This window comes from Vanellus vanellus, assembly GCF_965231255.1.
Source record: "Vanellus vanellus genome assembly, chromosome: 1".
Lineage (NCBI taxonomy): Eukaryota > Metazoa > Chordata > Aves > Charadriiformes > Charadriidae > Vanellus > Vanellus vanellus.
The window spans coordinates 98,003,678-98,021,262 of NC_138905.1; the positions used below are offsets into that span (position 1 = coordinate 98,003,678).

The window sequence follows — 17,585 nt, forward strand, 5'->3', positions numbered from 1 at the left end:
GGGAATCTTGTGCTAAATAGTAGCTTAATTCTATACTTGCCTCATAAATCACCTTACAAGTACTGCTCTGAGCTATGCAGTTCATCTCGCGCACCGTAAATTTTCCTGAAGTTCTATAGCAACCAAGACCGCTGTGGGAGAGGGATTGCAGTCTCAGTTATACCACAAAAAAGGTGGGGTGGGGGATGCAGACATGCTACCTGGGAGGAAGACGGGGTTGAAGGATTACTCTGGGCGCAGTGTCAGTCTTGCCTGAGATGAAGGCCAAAAAATTAATAAGTTTCTGCTTCCTGTGGTGTATGAGAGAAGAAGCCCTCCTGGCTGCTCTTCGGTGATCCCTTGGGTTTGAGGTGCTGTCATGCCTCAAGGAACAAAAGGTTTAAGTAGATATTGAAGGAGAGTCACTGTGAGGAAAAAAAAAAATAAAAATTCTTAGCTTTTTCTTCAGCCACCCCTCTGCCATGGTAGTGTGTGCTCAAGAATAACAGAGCACGAAGAAACACATCCCATGCACCATCTGAATCTATATACAGATCCTCTCTGGCTGAGTCTTGTGGGGTTTTTTAAATTTATTTTTTTTTCCTTGTGGATGCAATGGTAAGATCTGGAGAATCTTTTAAGTTTGGTTGCGTTTACTAGTTTGGGGAGGCAGGGGGAGAAATCTCCATAGGAATACAGAAACAAAATGGCATTTTGTCTTTTCGGTAAGTTCTTTACTTTGGTAAGTTGCTTTACTCGTGCACGAATGAAAGTACCGTTCTTGTGACCTCTCGGATTAGGCATTAGACTCATATCACAGATAATAATGCAGACTAATAGTACTGGATAGACCCTAGTTGTTCCCTGAAGTTCTGCCTTTAATTATAATGGTGTTCCCAGGGCAACCACGGAATGAAGCCAGTAGCCAAGTTCACTGTTTTGTTAAGGAAAACTCACTATTTTCCATTTCCCCTACAAACTGTGATTTTGCTTCAAGCTTTTTTTAAACTCTGCTTAAAAGCCAAAAGGATGTCTTGCAGCCCTTTTCCAGCAAGTACTATATTCATGATGAAATCACGTGTGCTTGCCATTGGAGTCTGTGTGTGCGTCTGTGATAGTCATTCGACCAGGCAACTTGGCTCACAAGCAAGGCACTGTGAGAAGGGAAGCAAAATAGAGGTTTGGCTTGGCAAACTCTGCTTTTCTTTCAGTGTAGGATTTTTTTTTTTTTTTTTTAAAGAAATAGCTAGCCCACCAAATCCATATAGCAGGAAAAAATCTAGAGCAGTGCTTCCTGGCCTTTCTGTTACTGGCTCTCCCCCTGCCTTGTTTCAAACATGGCTATCACTGACTCTGCAATTTCTCTGGAGCCAAAACAGGTCAGGCAAAGCTTGCACTCTGAGCTACACAGAAATGGCTCTTCAAGTTACAAATGAAAACAAATAAATCGAAGGGCCTCGTATGTGGACCCCCAACCCTATAATTCATACCCCTTGCCCCTTTGGTCAGTATCGTGTCTCACGCAGCCTGTATTGACCGTCCTCATCCTCTCCAGATGCTGAGGATAAAAATCAACTTGTTTTATCAGGTTCGAGAAAGTTACCCCCTGTCCTCCTATCCTCTTCTCCACGCTTACCGTTTAGGTTAATCTGTCCCTGCCTTCACCAGCCCTCCCATGAAGATACGTTCCTACTTGGCCCGTAGCAAGCTACCCTCGCAGCAGTCTGTGCTCCCCCTTTCAAGATGCACATACTGCTATGTGAAGTACTCCTTTAGCTTCTTGTACCTCCTCTGTCATTCTTTCAGCAGTACGAGGTGAAAAAAAATGTATCCATTTGTCTGGTGATTAGTGAATTTTTGCTTTTCCTTTTAGCCTGTAATTACAGTAAAAACATGAATGTTCTGCGGTGCCTATTTTCGAATAATTCTCTCTCCTCTCTCACTTGTAAAATGGATTTAGATATTTATTGAGGAACTGAAATCTTGAATTTAATGAGTGCAATTAGTCGTATTTTCTTTCCTTGGCAAGCCTTTGAAATTGGCCAGGCATTCTGAGATGAACTTTTGACAAATGTTCTTTCTACCCCAGATTTGGATTTGCAGCTTACTCCTAGCGGAGAAGTCACAAAACAGATCGGAGAGGCCCTGCCTGTGTCATGCACTATTTCCTCCAGTAGAAATGCAACTGTGTTCTGGATAAAGGTCAGAAATTAATCTACTTCACGCTTCATCTGGGTGGTCACCTCTTCATATTACTGCTGCTACTTCAGTGTTTTGGAAGGGTGACATTCCAAAAGGGCTTTTTTAAGAATATTGTTAAAATGAGTCTTGCACATATTGCTAAAATGATGAGAGCTACTGACTCAAGTTGATGACTGAAAATCAGTTACTGTAATTATCAGCTCAGTCTTCAAATAGAGAGAAGTAATGCCTGGTGTAAAACAAATGTAACTTGTTGAAATGGTTTATACAAGACCCTTTGAGAATCAGATCACTCTAAGAAGGAAAGCCCGTTTGGAGGAATTTGGATTCATTAATCGTTTTCTCAGACGCAAGCTTGGTCTGGGTTCTAATAAACATAATAAAAGGGCAAGGCAGGTTGAGAGATGGGATGTTAGCAACTGGTGTTCGGTGGCTGGTGAAAAAGGTAGATGTCATAGATGGTGGGTTTAAATTAAACCTAAACTGCTGGAAACTAAAATTAATGATACCTGATGGTTGTTCGGTAGCATATGTTGATCTCATAAGCCTGGTTCCTAGAAGAGAGTTGTCTGTGTCTCAAACAGCTTGTACCACTCCTGTTTTCGTCTAGCCCACTAGAAAAGCTCAGAACTAACAATTGAACGCCTCTATGCCCTTGATTTGAAAGTGCAGTCTTTCAAGAAGAAGGGAGGTGGCTTTTATAAACCTCCAGTAGTTTCCACTTTTCATGCTGTTATGTTGCTGTCAGCTATTCAAATGTAGTTATTAATGGGGGAACGCTTTAAGAGTGAGGCTCTACTGTGCCAAAGCATGTGAAAAATTCTGTTGATAGTATTCACATTTGTAATTTAGAGTTTAATGTATTCTGAGTTAGAATTCAGAGACCAACTCCTTACTTTATCAGGACAATACCAGAATGCAAACAAGTCCGTCATTTTCAAGTCTTCAGTATCAAGATGCTGGAAACTACATCTGCGCAACTACTCTACAGGAGGTTGAAGGGTTGCAGAAAAGAAAGACACTTAAACTTATTGTGGAAGGTAAGGGAGCAGATAGTTAGGATCATTAATTGTCCTTTTCGAACAAAATGGTTAACTGTAATATTGTTCTTGTAGGAAAACCTCAAATCAAAATGACAAAGAAAACCAACACAAATAAACTGTCTAAAACAATTGTCTGTCACGTGGAAGGTTTCCCCAAACCAGCAGTGCAATGGACAGTTACCGGTAGTGGAAGCATCATCAATAAAGCAAGTATCTTCTTATTACTTTATTCACTAGTGCATAGGAGGTGCGATTTAAAATCAAGTAACGTTTTCCAGGCGGTGAGACTGAAGAAACTAAGTCTACTTCATTTATCTAAGAGAAGGTTAAGTGGTAGCCGTAGCTACGTAGTACTTACATGGATGATTTCTGATAATAAGGTCTTTTGAATAGAGCACGGGAAGGCACAGAAGACCCACTGGCTACAAGCTGAAGCTGGAAGGAAAAAGAAAAGGTTACAAATGAAATACGCATTTTTAAGTAACGGTACTTAGTCATTTTATCTGGGTTTTGTGGTAATTTTGCCCTTGTGTAAAGAATTTACAAATAATGATGGAACTATAGAACTTACATTAGAAAGCAAATGGGTACTTGATGTAGCCATTAGCTGGGTGAAATGTAATGAAATATGGCAAGTATGAGTCAGAAAAATACCATCAATACAGTTCCTTATGGGCTTTGCAGTTTTTATCCTAATTTTTATAGTTGGTTTTGTATGGTTATGCTTGTTGTTTCTCACTGAAACAAAGCCATCATGCAGTCATCTTGGGGGAGAAATAAGGAGTACCCATACGCAGCGGGAAGAATACCTGGAAAATAAGCAAACTGAAGTATTTTCATATTGATTACCAAATCACATGCAAAGTATTGCCACATTTTTTTTTCCTTAGCAGGAAAAATAAATGAGACATCTATACACAAGCAGTCAGGCTGGAAGTACAATGTGCAGCGCTCCTGTAGATTTCGTTACTCCATTAGGTTTTGCTTTAATCCCACAGAAGTTATGTATAGCTGTCAAAAGTTGTCCATTTACTTGAAGTTATAGGGCAGGAATTTTCTTGGAGCTATACAAATGATTGAAAATAATTTGTTCTGGACATTGTATTAATCTAAGAATGATGTACAGCAAAACAACTTCACTTACTATTACAGTGCAGATACTGCAGGTACTACTAAATAAATGTAGCTTGGCAAAATAATGCTGAGTGTGGAAACAACTTGGAAGGCCAGAAAGTGGAACACATGTAGTGATTATTTTCCTTATAAAGACGTAAATGAAAAGCAAGATGGAAATAAATGAGAATAGAGAAGTTTGTTTTGCGATTTTCTTTAAGAGTTTTGTCACTTGGAATATTTTTTGGATAGTTGAAAGAAACAAAAGCAAATACAGAATGTGGTTAACCTTCTAAAAAATGCCTCTTTATCAGTGGGCTCACAGTGCACACCATACAAAATGTAGCTATAACTGGATATCTTGGCCAAAGCGTTTTCTTGCAAATATTCGCATTACCATTTAATATAATAATGCATTATTTCTGTTGTTACTGTTTGGGAAACTGAAATATTAGTTGAAAGTTATTTCCCTCTGAACATTTTCAGTGTGTAATACAGGTAATGCCTGCATTGTTTTTCATATTCTTCAAGGATACTAATCTTCATTTTTTACCTTTTCAGACAGAGGAGACCAAATATGTTAATGGAAAATTTTCCAGTAAAATTGTAATTGCTCCCGAGGAAAACGTGACTTTAACTTGCATTGCAGAAAACCAGCTAGAAAGGACTGTGACCTCCCTGAATGTCTCTGCTAGTGAGTGTCTTCTAAAGACCATTTCCTTAAAGTTGTAGTTTCACATAAAGTACCTGCACTTCGCACTCATGGGAAGAGCACGTCTGCAGAGTAATGTTGATACTAAGATATTTAACCTTTTTGTCTTAAGTCAAGCTATTGTAAATCTAGTCTGGATCAGTAGTAAATAAAATTTATTGATAGCTTTCTGGACAAAATCACTTAGTCTTCATGACTTTCTTGGCTATCTCATGCGTGCGATATATTATTTACTCTTGTAAATAACATTTCAAAATAATATTATAACATAATAGTACAAAAATACTGCAAAATGATACATTATTTACAAAGACGAAAGTCTTTATTTATTACTGAATTGACATAATCTTTTAGTCCCCAAATTCCAGTTTATTATTACTGGTATGACTTGATTCAGAACACAAATCAGCCATACTAAGCTTTAATTAAATGTCATTTTTCAATGATGAAAGGTGGTGAGAAGCTACAGTTTGTGTAGGGGTAGCACAGCACTACTCACTCAGAAATATTTCTGAGATTAATATTACAGGTTTTGAATAAGATTCTTCAGTTAGATATATTATACTTACAAAGGAAAGACTTCTGCTTAAAGATAAGATTAATTACCTTGTTGTTTGGCAAACTGCATTAAATTTCAGTGTTTCTGTCATTGCTGTAAATAGGCAATTAAAGGTGATGTTGTGGTATAACACATTTTGTCTTTAATTTAATTTTAACATTTTTCATTTCAGTAAATATTCCAGAATATGATGAGCCAGAGGATAGAAATGGTATGTATGGTTTTCTGTCTCCGTAACGATTTCTGTTGATTGTCTCAGTTCAAGACCTATGTAGTGTCACAACAATTTCCACAGTCCTTCAAAGATGGACTTGATTTGCAGTAGCTGCTGCCATGATTGACTAAGAATGTGACTTTCCTGAAGCTTTAAACGTATTTTTAAGAATAATGCCTACCTTTTTTTAAAAAAAAATTTTTACTTTTTGACCCCTTTTCTTGCTTCTGATCGAAATTCTTTAGAAATGGTGTAACGCTTTACTTTATCATAGGTCACCTCATTAACTTTTCTTCTTTACTTCAGATGACAATAGCGAAAAGGTTAATGACCAGGCAAAGCTAATAGTGGGGATTGTAGTCGGTCTGCTGCTGGCTGCTCTGGTTGCAGGTGTTGTCTACTGGCTCTATGTGAAGAAATCAAAGTAAGAATTTATGGAAAACTTGATACTCAATTGAAAAAAGAATAATAATCATAAGCGGAAATGTATGTTTACCTGTTTTCCTTCCTGCAGCATTCCAGTAGTCTGAGTGGGGAAAAGCTGTTACAGTAGTTGCATTTAATAGAGAAACGAAACCCGGTACCTCTGATTAGCTTGTGCTAATGCTTAACAGGACACTTTTCCCGGAGGTGGGACTCCAAGGCTTTCCATAGATCATGACCTGTAATGAGGTTCTGTTTCCTGACAGCCAAGTCTGTGCTGATTCTTGCATTTAAATACAGTACCTGCTACTTAGTTGCGGGATGTTATCTCTGTGTGGCTTTACTGGTACAAGAAACTGTCTTCGTTTAGAAGTTGGATAGCTCGCTTGCTTTAAAAATAGAATAAATTACAGGATAAGTCCATCTCAGGGAGAAGAGACATCCTTAATTCATTTGTTCTTACATACTTTGAGATCTCTGAAATAAAATTGGTAAAGATAGACCTCGTGTTGCTGAAAAACTAGAAGCTATCATCCAAATCGTATGTTTTAGCCATCCTAGGCATAGAACAGGATTTGCCCGTGAGTCCTGCTCGCTTTCAAGTTTCTTTATTATCACGCAGGCTGACTTCAGAAAATAAAGTGGGTGATCTCAAGAAGTAATCGTGCTTCTCCATCCTTTTAAAGACAGCCATGACTGTATGCCATTTGGCCTTGTCCCCATATATTTGTCTCTAGGGAGAACTGAGGGCGGGCTTGCTCTCTGAAGCATGCCTTAGAGCTGCTTCTTAACAGGGAAGATTAAGGTAGTTTTGCAGAACATGCACAAATCAGTACAGGTATAGAAGCAATCTGATAGAAAGAACAACTGAACTTTGACTTTTCACTGAAATTAAATCAAATGAGATCTAAAATATACCAGTGGGATTTTACTGTCAACAAATGTGTTTTCATTGATGTAAAAGTACAACAAGGAATTCTCTGTCTGCTTGCAAATACTCCTTTTCAGATAACACGTAAGGATTTTACTCCAGCCGTAACTGAGCAGGTTTTGGAATGTTATCAAATAAAGAATTGCTATAAATTACCCATGCACAGAACCACATTTAGATACTATACAGGAAAAAAAAAAAATACATTTTTTGCAAACCTTATGCTTCTTTTGGTAGTACTAATAACGCTGAGCTCCTCCTCCCACACTTTTCTACTAGCGTAATGTCTAGAATAATTTTCTTTTGTCTTTCCTTTTGAATGTGAGAATGTGGGATCATGAAACCGTGATTCACTGGTTTGATTTTTCTGGAAGAGGTAGTTTGGGTATAAGGAGGGCAGACAAGGTGACGTGTCTTTTCTTGTACCATTATGTAGTGTGGGGAGACTTAACAAGAATCTCAGAAGATAGCGTGTCCTTTGCTGCGATGAGTTTATGACTTAAGATAACTTTTTCAGCTGCAAAAATAGGATACAGCATATTCTAAATGGACAACACTTCTTTTCCTCATGCTCAACTTCTCTTCTACAAGCTTAGAGTAAAAATTAGAGCTAGAATTGATTAGACAGGTTCACCGGGAAGAAAATAAAAATCCCTTTATAGTTAAAGAATAGTCTTCATATTTGATACATGGTTGCTGGCCTCTGAAACCCTTAATTGATGCCTCTTCACTGACAATCTGCCGTTCTCAGCATATAGTTAAGTTGATGTGTTGTTATCCTCCCTGCTTTCTGCACACCGTACGTGCAAGAGCAAGCAGAGTGTCAGTACCTATTCTGACAAAGTTTTCAGCGTGAGTTATAGCCTAGGAATCAAAGTAGACCTTGCAAAAAGCACTTTACACCTTTAGACACAACGCGTGTCTACTCACAACCCCTCCATCTCCATACAGGCCGACAGTGTTAGTAGTTATTTTTTGAACCCACCCCTGAACAGTAACTCACCTAATCTCTATCCCCAAAGTGACGCCAAAGGAAAGTCTGAGAAGGCAGCAGCACAGAACTTTCCAAGTCTGCCGAGGCAAGAAAAACATTACTTTCTTTTATTATCGGTGTTGTGGTTTGTATAATCTTCTATTGTCTTGTCATCCGCACTAAGCAGAAATTATACTTGTAGCCTTGGAATATATTCACAATAAATCACTTATATAGTTATTCACTGCCTCAGCTCCACTTGATGCAAAAGCTGATTATTGCCACATATTCTTTTCACTATGAATATTATCCCATAAATCAGGGACTCATCTGTATTCTGCACCCTGCAACCAGCCCCCTCTTGAATAAAGAGTTGAGGCTACCTACCCCAGCATGCTATGTTTCTCCTTCATCTGAGCAGAAGGCCAAAGACTTGTTTTCTACAGATTTCTCCTTTTTCCAAAGAGGATATTTTAAACTACTTTGCACGAAACAGGATACAACTTAGCACTTCAGAATCTTTCTAAAATTTTTGTGTCAGACCCCAGTCAAGTGATTTCTAGGGTTTCAAGTGATTGCATCGTCAGTAAATCCTTCATACGTGAAATTCTCACCTTGCCAGAAACAGCAGAGTACAGCACAAACTAAAGGTTTAGAAAGAAAACAATGCACCCAGCACCTTGTATACCTGTTTCTAGGCATGAAGGTTTTGCGTGTGGATTGGACCTTCGCCCCTTTTTTCTTCTTGGGTTTGGAGGTGCACAAGTCTCAAGTCCCATGAGGCTAGGTCAAGGTTTGAGTGGTTTTAAATGCAGTGAGGGAAAATTCAGCTGGGCAAATTGAAGCGCAGCAGCAGTCTGAAGATTGTTCATACTCCGAGCACACCAAACTCTTGAAATTATTCTTAGATCAGAGTAATCAAGAGTGTTACTAGTGTCTCAGAACACTTGAAGCATAACAATTCTGCTTTTTTGATACTTTATAGGAAACTAGCATATGAATCCAAACGTGGCAGGCCAAATACGTAGGAAACTTGCTGTATGTTTTGAACGAGACTCAGCGTTTATATTGTTTTTCATGCCATTCCCCTTCCAGAGAAAAGACAGTCACAAACATGTCTGAAAGTGTCCGTTCATGTCACAAAACTCCTATAGAAGCGGCACAAAATAAAAAACAGCCACTTGTTTCTCGATGACTGGAATATTTTTCTAATATCTCTGCCATTTTTCCTACTGATGGACATTTAAAAATAATTGGAGAAAGCGGGAGGCAAGATTGGGATAAACAGAAAGAGGTTGCAGATAATCCAGATTTGGACGTATTAGACCATTAGCACCCGGAACTACGCTGATGTGTATTCTCTTACCCGTCATTACCGCAAGCTTGGGTAACAAGGACAAAGAGCACCGCAGATTTGCTTCCTTAAACAGTGTTGAGGGTGAGGCCTAGATTTGTGAGATTAAAAGAAATCAGGAATTAAAACTCAACAACAGTTTCTGGGTCATCTATATGCAGTCTATATTTACAGCAGGCAAAACACTTGAGATGGAAAATGGTCTTTATATTAAAAACAGCGCTATGAACAGTACCTAAACAAAATCCATGAAAATAACAGCCCTCAGCACGCACACACGCACACTCCAAAGAAAAACTAAAAACCTCACTTTAGTACCGAGGGATTTTGATTAGGATTCCCCGAGGATAATTATTTTGCTGAAGAGCAAGCATAGATAGATGTAAAATATGAGTCATAATTTTAGCAAGAGCTCAGAATGATCCATGTTTTACAAATTAATTTAAAAAAAAAAAAAAAAAACAAACAGCTGAGAAACAGAAGTAAACTTATATGCATGCTAAGGTGTGGGCTTTGTTTGTGGAGCTGTAGATAACGTTAAAGTGTGTGAGACGGCCTGGGCAAAGTGGGCTGTCTTACCCTTTTTGGCAAATCCTCGGGAATATTTCCATCCATCTATCCAGAGTTGTCCAGCTGCTCAGATATCATCAGGAAGTCGCTCTTGAGTTGCAAATGGAGCAGCTGACAGGAGTTAATGCAAAAAAAAAAAAAAAAAAAAAAAAGTAAGGAGCAACTGTTGTTGAATGTTAAGCTGGCAAAAGACCATTTGTCCTGTTCCTCAGGTCACCTCAGGAAGCGATGGAAACCATGTTTTGAGCCATTTCTCTGTTACAAACCCAGGCCACGTCTGTCGAGCCCTGAGGATTGGTGCTGTGCCAGGGTTGCCTGTTCCTCTGCCGTTGGCAGAGCACTGCCAGTGGGTCACGCTGCTGCAACTCAGTGCAGAATTACTCTTCTGTCCCTTAATAACACTATTTAGATACCACTAAAAAAGGCAGCAGTGTTGCTTTTGCTGAGGTGGTGAATCTGCTTAGATATCAGTATTTGGGGAACCAAAAAAAAAAAAACCACCAAAAAAACAGAAGAGAAAGTCAGTCAGCAAGATCACCGGACCACCAGAATTAAACTGCTGTATTTCAGTCTCAGGCACTGAGTATCTAAATCCATCTGATTGTCAGACATGAAAAACTGCTGCTGCTCTCGTTTCGAGCAGGCAGTATAAACCATCCTCCAAACGAGTTCTGGATTGCCTGCCTCTTTCTAAGTCAGAGCTCTGCCTTTTAAATCTCCCGTTTTCACCCATTCTGGCTTTAGGAAAATAGAGGTGACATTTAGTGAGGGGAACAGTTTCACTGAATGCAGAACTAAAACTGAACACTTTAAAAATCAAAACCTGACCGCATTGCAGAATCTCCCAGGTTTAGTCACTGAACAATTTTAACCTAATCAAAAACCAGTAATGCTAGTTGCAGTTCCCTCTGCTGTTAAGTGTCAGGTCATGTGAAATCCAGTCTGCTTTGGACACTGTAAAATGCTCTTTATAAGAGACCAAAATAAAAAAAGGATCACACTGAGCCATGCCAATAGCCTGTCCAGTCCACTCTCTTGCCTCCAAGAGCAGACGTAAGCGGTTACACGAGGGCAGACGTGCATGATCCTTTTTCGCCTCCAGCTCATTTCAGCTCAGGTAATTGCTCAAGTCCAGATTCTTTCAGCTTTTCATCTCTTTCCCTACTGTCTCCAATTTTGTAAGCCTTATTCATGGAAGAGACTCGTTAGCCACATGACGAGCCAAATGCCATGCTCTCCCCAAAACAAACATTTTTTTTTTAATTTAAAAAAGAAAGGTTTTTAATTTTTAAGGGATTTGTTTGTTTGAGGGTTTGTTTCTTTTTTACTGGGAATAAAGAGATTTGTGAAAGGTTATTAAGACCACAGAAGGTCAATCTCTACTAAAGCATTGAATTTTCTTCTTCATTGCATCTTACCTTCTGTGCACATCACGTGTTTCAGGTTTTGAATACCAGAAGAAAGTAGAAAGTTACTGCAGAATAGAAATTTACCGCTGTAGAGCAAGTTACTTTGTGATATGCTCTCAGTATTTTAAAAATTAAATTTGCCTGCCATAAGCAGAAGTTTGGATCTTTGCAGTAAGTGGGTTTTCGGCACAGACACCTTCCCGTCAGCCACACAAACGTAACGGAGGCAGTCTAAAACCAACAGGGTATGGTAAACACAGCTTTGAAGCATTAAAGCTTACAGCCGCTCAGGAAATCGCCTACTCTAAACCCCAAAAGATTTTAGAATGGTCCCATTCAGTGCAATCGGTGGGATTTTGGGCCCAGAATCCCATGTTGTCCCCCCAGCCCTCCACCTCACAGGCTGCTCCCCAGCCCAGAGAGCAGCACTTCAGCAGCGCTCCCAGGGGCGTCGAGGACGAGGTGCGTTGAGGATGAGGGAAGCTCATCCCCATCAGAAGCTCTTCCCAGACAGGAACGGAACTGGGCTCTCTTCACAGTACCGGTGAGGGCTGCTTCAGCTCAGGGCACACGTCGTGCTTAGCCACTGCTCGCGGCCTTTGCTCAGATGGAGGATGTGCACAGAAACACTCCACTTAGCCAAAATGCAGACAGCGGTTTTGGGAGGTACATACCTGCATGGTGTCAGCGTGACATGTCACACTATCTCGCTAACCTGTGTCTTCATTGTATTTTGCAAGTCAGTGTCACTGCTGGTCTTTACCCTGAAGCAAGGGTGAGCATATGCATGAATCTGTCACAACAGACGTTACTTTCCTGTAGGGGAAACAAATTGTCCATAGAGAAAACGCGTATACGATAATCTGCTTTGACACGAGGGATTTACTTTGTCCCACTCAAACACGTTTGCCCGTTTACGTTTTAAAAATTGTGGCCTTCAAAATGTTATCGCAGCACTGCAGGAATCTCTCACCTTGGCAGACGGTGAGGCTTCTCACACGTTAAATGAATGGCTTAGCGGTTTTATTGTGCTAAGCTAAACTAAGCACTTAACTCATTAATTCTCCTCCACTACTTGCATTAAGGAAGACCTGCTATTTTTAATGAGGCATACCTCTTTCCCACCCACCCCACCCCACGCAAACGTTTACACAATCTCATCTTTACCCAAAGCTTGTCAGTCATAGCCAGCGCAGATCTGGAAGCCGGGGGGGGGGGGGGGGGGGAAGTGTTTGATGTTGCTGGAATTCTTATTAATTTCTTTACAGTTAAAGAGCTTCCGTTTGGCACGGGCTCTGAAAGTCAATTACTACAAGTACACAAAAGATTGCTCTGTTGATCAAGATATCTTAGCCACACTTGTAACATTTTAGTACGCCTTAAAGCAAACTCTTGTTTACTGAAACAAGCTGGGCAGCTAATTCGCCAGGAAACAGGGATCTGCACAACTGGCTTAGCCTTACTAAATGTCTGCTGCTAGCTCAGAAAAATTCTGAATTCCTCAAGAAGTAAAACACATGTCCACAGCCCTACGGCAGTCCTTCCTGCAGTACTAACGCCGGTGGGGGACTGGCGCTGTTGGTCTCTACAGACATATGCAAGCCTATTGCTCAACTCAGAACAGAACTGTAAGAGTTTTGTGTAGCACCGAGAGGGGAGGAGATGGTGTCGTTAACGCGAGGCTGGACCAAAACGCTGTAGACGTGCAAAAAGTGACCTTGTTTTTTCATTATAGGACAGCATCAAAACACGTAGACAAAGATCTCGGAAATATAGAAGAAAACAAAAAACTAGAAGAAAACAATCATAAATCTGAAACTTAAGAGGCAAAAAGTGTCAGTCATCATTCCAGGTGAGCATTTGGTATTTCACATCTCTCTCTCCCCAGCCATCTGTGGCGGGCCATCACAGTGGGAGCTTGGGGTCTGTTGCTCCGCTTTCCGAGGTTGGGCAGTGGAGTGGTTTTGAGTGGCGTGCTATTAGGACAGACAGACTCAGCCCCTGGCCAGTTAAGAATTCATACCTGCATACGCACAGGTTAAAGAAGCCTGACGTTTAGACGTAACTTGGCTTTGTTTTAATCCACATACTTGGGGAAATGAAAATACAAATTTGTATAATATATCAGTGTGGTATGCGTGTGTCCATATATGTACGAAGCGAATGTTTAGGTACAGTCTAGAAGGTTTTGAGTTATGATTTTAAATGTTCACAGGAACCTTCTTCCCTTACTGAGAGCAACAGATTCTAAGTCTTCGGTCAGCTTTACTCATCATCACTGCAAGAGGCATGAAACTTTCCCTAGAACAAAACCATTCTTTTACTCAAGAGTTCACATACTCATACTATTATCGATTTTACGCTGGGAAGAGACACTGTATATTCAGTTAGTAACAATGCAACAGGCACGAAAGTTTCCCCGACCAGGATTCGCATGAAATAAGCTCCATACAAATTGGGTAGAATTTCTCTCAGGAATTACAGGAGCACTACAAAGCACCAACAGCACCACCCGGTGTTCACATGTATATACACCGCTGCTGCGTACATAGATGCCACTGCTATATCTCTCCCCTTAGTAGCCAAAGTAGGGGATTTAGCCATTTTTCTGACCAGCTGAGGCCATTTTAAATTAACGCTGTGGTAGCACAACAGTGCGGAAACCAGCTAACCACGCTGAGGTTTCTTGTGTTCTTCAAAATGAGAATAGTAAGTGTTCAGTGATGGTGCGTTGTGAGTGGAATTACTATCGAAGTATGAAATATGAAAGTTCCTTCTTTAAGTAAAGACAGCTCTCCTCATTAATAATTTCAATATGTTAGCATCGTCTGAAATTTTGACGTACAAGGCACTATTTTTGCACTAAATATTCAGAATTCGCTAAGTAGAATGATTATATAGTTATAAAGGAACGGAGCATTGCTGTATGCACTGTGGTAGCAATATCACTGGTTTACTAGTTTGAAAGAGGGAAAATTGTGCCCTATGAATGCTTTAAAAGTGGAAAATGAATTTGGATCTTGAAACAGATGCAGTGTCAATACCCAGCGTTTCTACTGCACTTCTATGGGAAAATTCTGTAATCTTTTCGGTTAGGGTCTGTTTTGGTTTTTTGGGGGTTGGTTTTTTTTTTTTTATTTTTTTTCTGGGCCTGGTACTTTCCGCAATATTGCAATATTGAGGTGATCGGATGGAGCTGAAGTTAGCTGAGGGTATTTATTAAACTTGGGGGTTCAAATAACATCGTGTGCCTTCAGCGCAATCTTTTAATTTTATTATTTCTTCAGGTCAGTAGACCTACATAAAGGAAAGCTTATCCACAAATGCATTACTTACCAGGTAAACTTAATGCAGTTATCGAGAACAATATTGCAACAGCCGTTCTTGTCATGAAAGAAAGTATTCTTGTCATTGAACAGCAGAGGAAAGTACTATTCCTGTAGCTGTTTATTTGAAGGTTAGACACTGAATAGGTATGTTGGTTAGCATATTTAAAAGTGTTTAACTGGCTTTATCTTTCCTACTTTCAGAGAATACATATAGACCAATTGAAGCATGAACGTGGATTGTATTTAAACATATACAAAGAAGTGACAGCTATTCATGGTTCAAGTATTAAACAGATCATACTACCGAGTTTTCAAAGGATTTTAGACACAATTATCTCAAGCTGAAAAAACCCCACAAACTAATTTTGGCAACAGCCATGATAATAGGTCACCATGTTGTGTTCTGTTTGAAATATTTTTTTGTAAATGTCTGCACTGAAGATTTCTTTTTGTTTGCCTTTATGTAAATTTTTTACGTAGCTATTTTTATACACTGTAAGGCTTTGTTCTGGGAGTTGCTGTTAATCTGATGTATAGTGTAATGGTTTTATTTCAATTGTTTTTATGACACCCTCTGAGCAGGTACGTGTCTAATTCTGATTGTTATCAGTGAAGCCTCTGCTTTGTAGCAAGTACCTAGAGTGTAAGATTGTCTTAAAGGAAAATGTCAAACTCCTTTTTCATTCTTTGAAATCACAGTAGAGAGGAAGGGTGACAGCTGTGACAAGAATAAACTAAATTGTTAATAAAAGCGAACATTTTAAACCCCATGCAACGCTAAGCAGCCAGAAAGGCAATAAAGAGTTTCCACGGAGAAGTCTGGGTATTGAGCAAGGAACACAAGGAGAAATTCCTAGCCTACGTCCAGACGGTGGCTAACGATCCTTTTCTTCTAGAGCAAGACACACATTTTATTGATACTTTATCAGTCGACTTTCAATGTTAGAAGTAGGATAAGGAACTGGAATTCTGGATTCATTTTGATTCCTTTATGTTATCCGCTGCCTTAAAGTACTGTACCTTTTCTTCATTTCAAAAAGATACCAGTCAGAATTGGAAACTTTTTTTAAACAGTGGTCATATCAAAGCTGCATTTGTTTTTCCACAAAAATAGAATATATATATATTTTTTGTGTGTTTTTGTTAACTATGCTACAGATATTGAATGCACCTTGAGATAATTTTAGTGTTTTTAACTGGTACCTAATTTATCAAACAGTACATATAATTGTAACAATGAAATGTCTATGTATCTTTAGTTACATTCAAGTTTGTAACTTTATAAACATGTTTTATGCTGGAGGGAATTTTTAGAATGGTACTGATAAGAAAACGTTTTAGAGTAAATGGCCGACAGAAGGTTGGACTTAAGGGAGAGAAGTTTAATCTTATGTGGAAGGTTAGTTTCTGGAAAAAAAGTAACTGGCAGCTTTGATGCAGAGGAGCAGTAGGGTAAGCAGAACATCAGGTTTCCATTTACAAATATCCAGGGAAAAAGTAAGTTTTTATAGACCGGTAGGCAAAAATAAATAAATAAATAAAAGAAAAAGACGGACGTTAGGAAATGTATTTTGCCACTTTTGCATTATTTAGGGGGAAGAAAACACTGTTACTTGTAAATTTGTAAAATGTTAAATGTCTGGGCAGTAGTGACTGATGTCTTAATAAAAGCTTCCTGTAGTGCATTGGCATGGATTAAATACATAAGATGTCCTATAAACTCTATGCTGTATAAAATATTAGAGGGAAATCCTGGTATATGCCTCTAAACTTTGATTTGTTACTGTTTTATTTGGCAAAAAGAAAAAAAAAATTATAATCTTGGTCAATATTTAAACCAAAGTAAAATGGGGGAAAAACCAAAGTAATTTGTTTTGCATGGCTAAGCCATTCTGTTATCTCTGTAAATATTGTGATTTTTTTCTTTTTAGAATTTTGTTAAAAAAATTCTAAAATTTTTAAACATCTGTTTTTCCAAAATAAAACGTGAACACATAAAAAAAGTTACTTTATATACAAATATATCTTTTTCTTTTGGTGCGAGAACACTGCCAAGTGATACACGTTTTTTTAAATAAAAAAAAAAAAGCAACGCAGTGGGCGTGACTCTAAACAGGAAAAGTTGTAACAGAGTCCTGTGAAGGAGTGTGCAAACATCACCTGTCTTTGTTTATGACACTACAGATAGTTCTTAAATACAGAGAAGAAACCTCCAAAGATCATAAGGGAAAGCATAGGGAAGGGCTGAAAATTTTCATACCACAGTCTGGGGAATAGAGGGGAGAGGAGAAAAAAAAAAAAAAAAAAAAAAAAAAAAAAAGTCCTTCGACTTCCACAGCTACGAAAAAGGAATAAAAACAACTCCTCTCCTTTTGGGATTCTGCCAGATCTCCTATGCACTTTAATCGTCAATCCTAGGAGCCGGGTTTTTCACTGCTCCGCCTTCACTATAGGCACGTTTCAAGAACCAAGAGCGCAAAAGAATTCATGTTTCTATCCATGCCTAAACAACAATAAAACTGAAGTATGTCTTCACTCGCTTGTCTGAAATCTCAGTTTACAAGACCGCATGTGAACACGAGGGAGGGCACTTACCTGGAGCTCGCCCCGCTGCTGACTCTCATCCTGCAAACGAGCCTCCTCCGTGCAGCCTGGCTGGGACGAAAAGTCCCGCGAAGCCGCAGGGGGTCCGTGTGGGTCTGTGGGCTTTCTTGTGGACCAGAGGGTCGGGACCTAGAGAGCATAAACACTCACTCCGAGAAAAGCATGTGCCC

At 39.3% G+C, this 17,585-nt stretch overlaps 1 protein-coding gene across 1 annotated transcript in view; it reads left to right on the top strand.

Moving 5' to 3' along the window:
• The window catches only part of ALCAM (activated leukocyte cell adhesion molecule), a gene marked incomplete at its 5' end in the record, with an annotated part of 121,789 nt that extends 106,413 nt beyond the window's left edge, over window positions 1–15,376 (top strand). The window contains 7 exons of the mRNA XM_082485768.1: window positions 2,069–2,181; window positions 3,086–3,221; window positions 3,297–3,434; window positions 4,903–5,031; window positions 6,129–6,246; window positions 13,218–13,334; window positions 15,013–15,376. Coding sequence (XP_082341894.1) covers window positions 2,069–2,181; window positions 3,086–3,221; window positions 3,297–3,434; window positions 4,903–5,031; window positions 6,129–6,246; window positions 13,218–13,305 — 722 coding nt within the window. The 3' untranslated portion in view covers window positions 13,306–13,334; window positions 15,013–15,376. The remainder of the gene's footprint in view (window positions 1–2,068; window positions 2,182–3,085; window positions 3,222–3,296; window positions 3,435–4,902; window positions 5,032–6,128; window positions 6,247–13,217; window positions 13,335–15,012) is intronic.
• Between the last annotated feature and the right edge of the window lie 2,209 nt (window positions 15,377–17,585).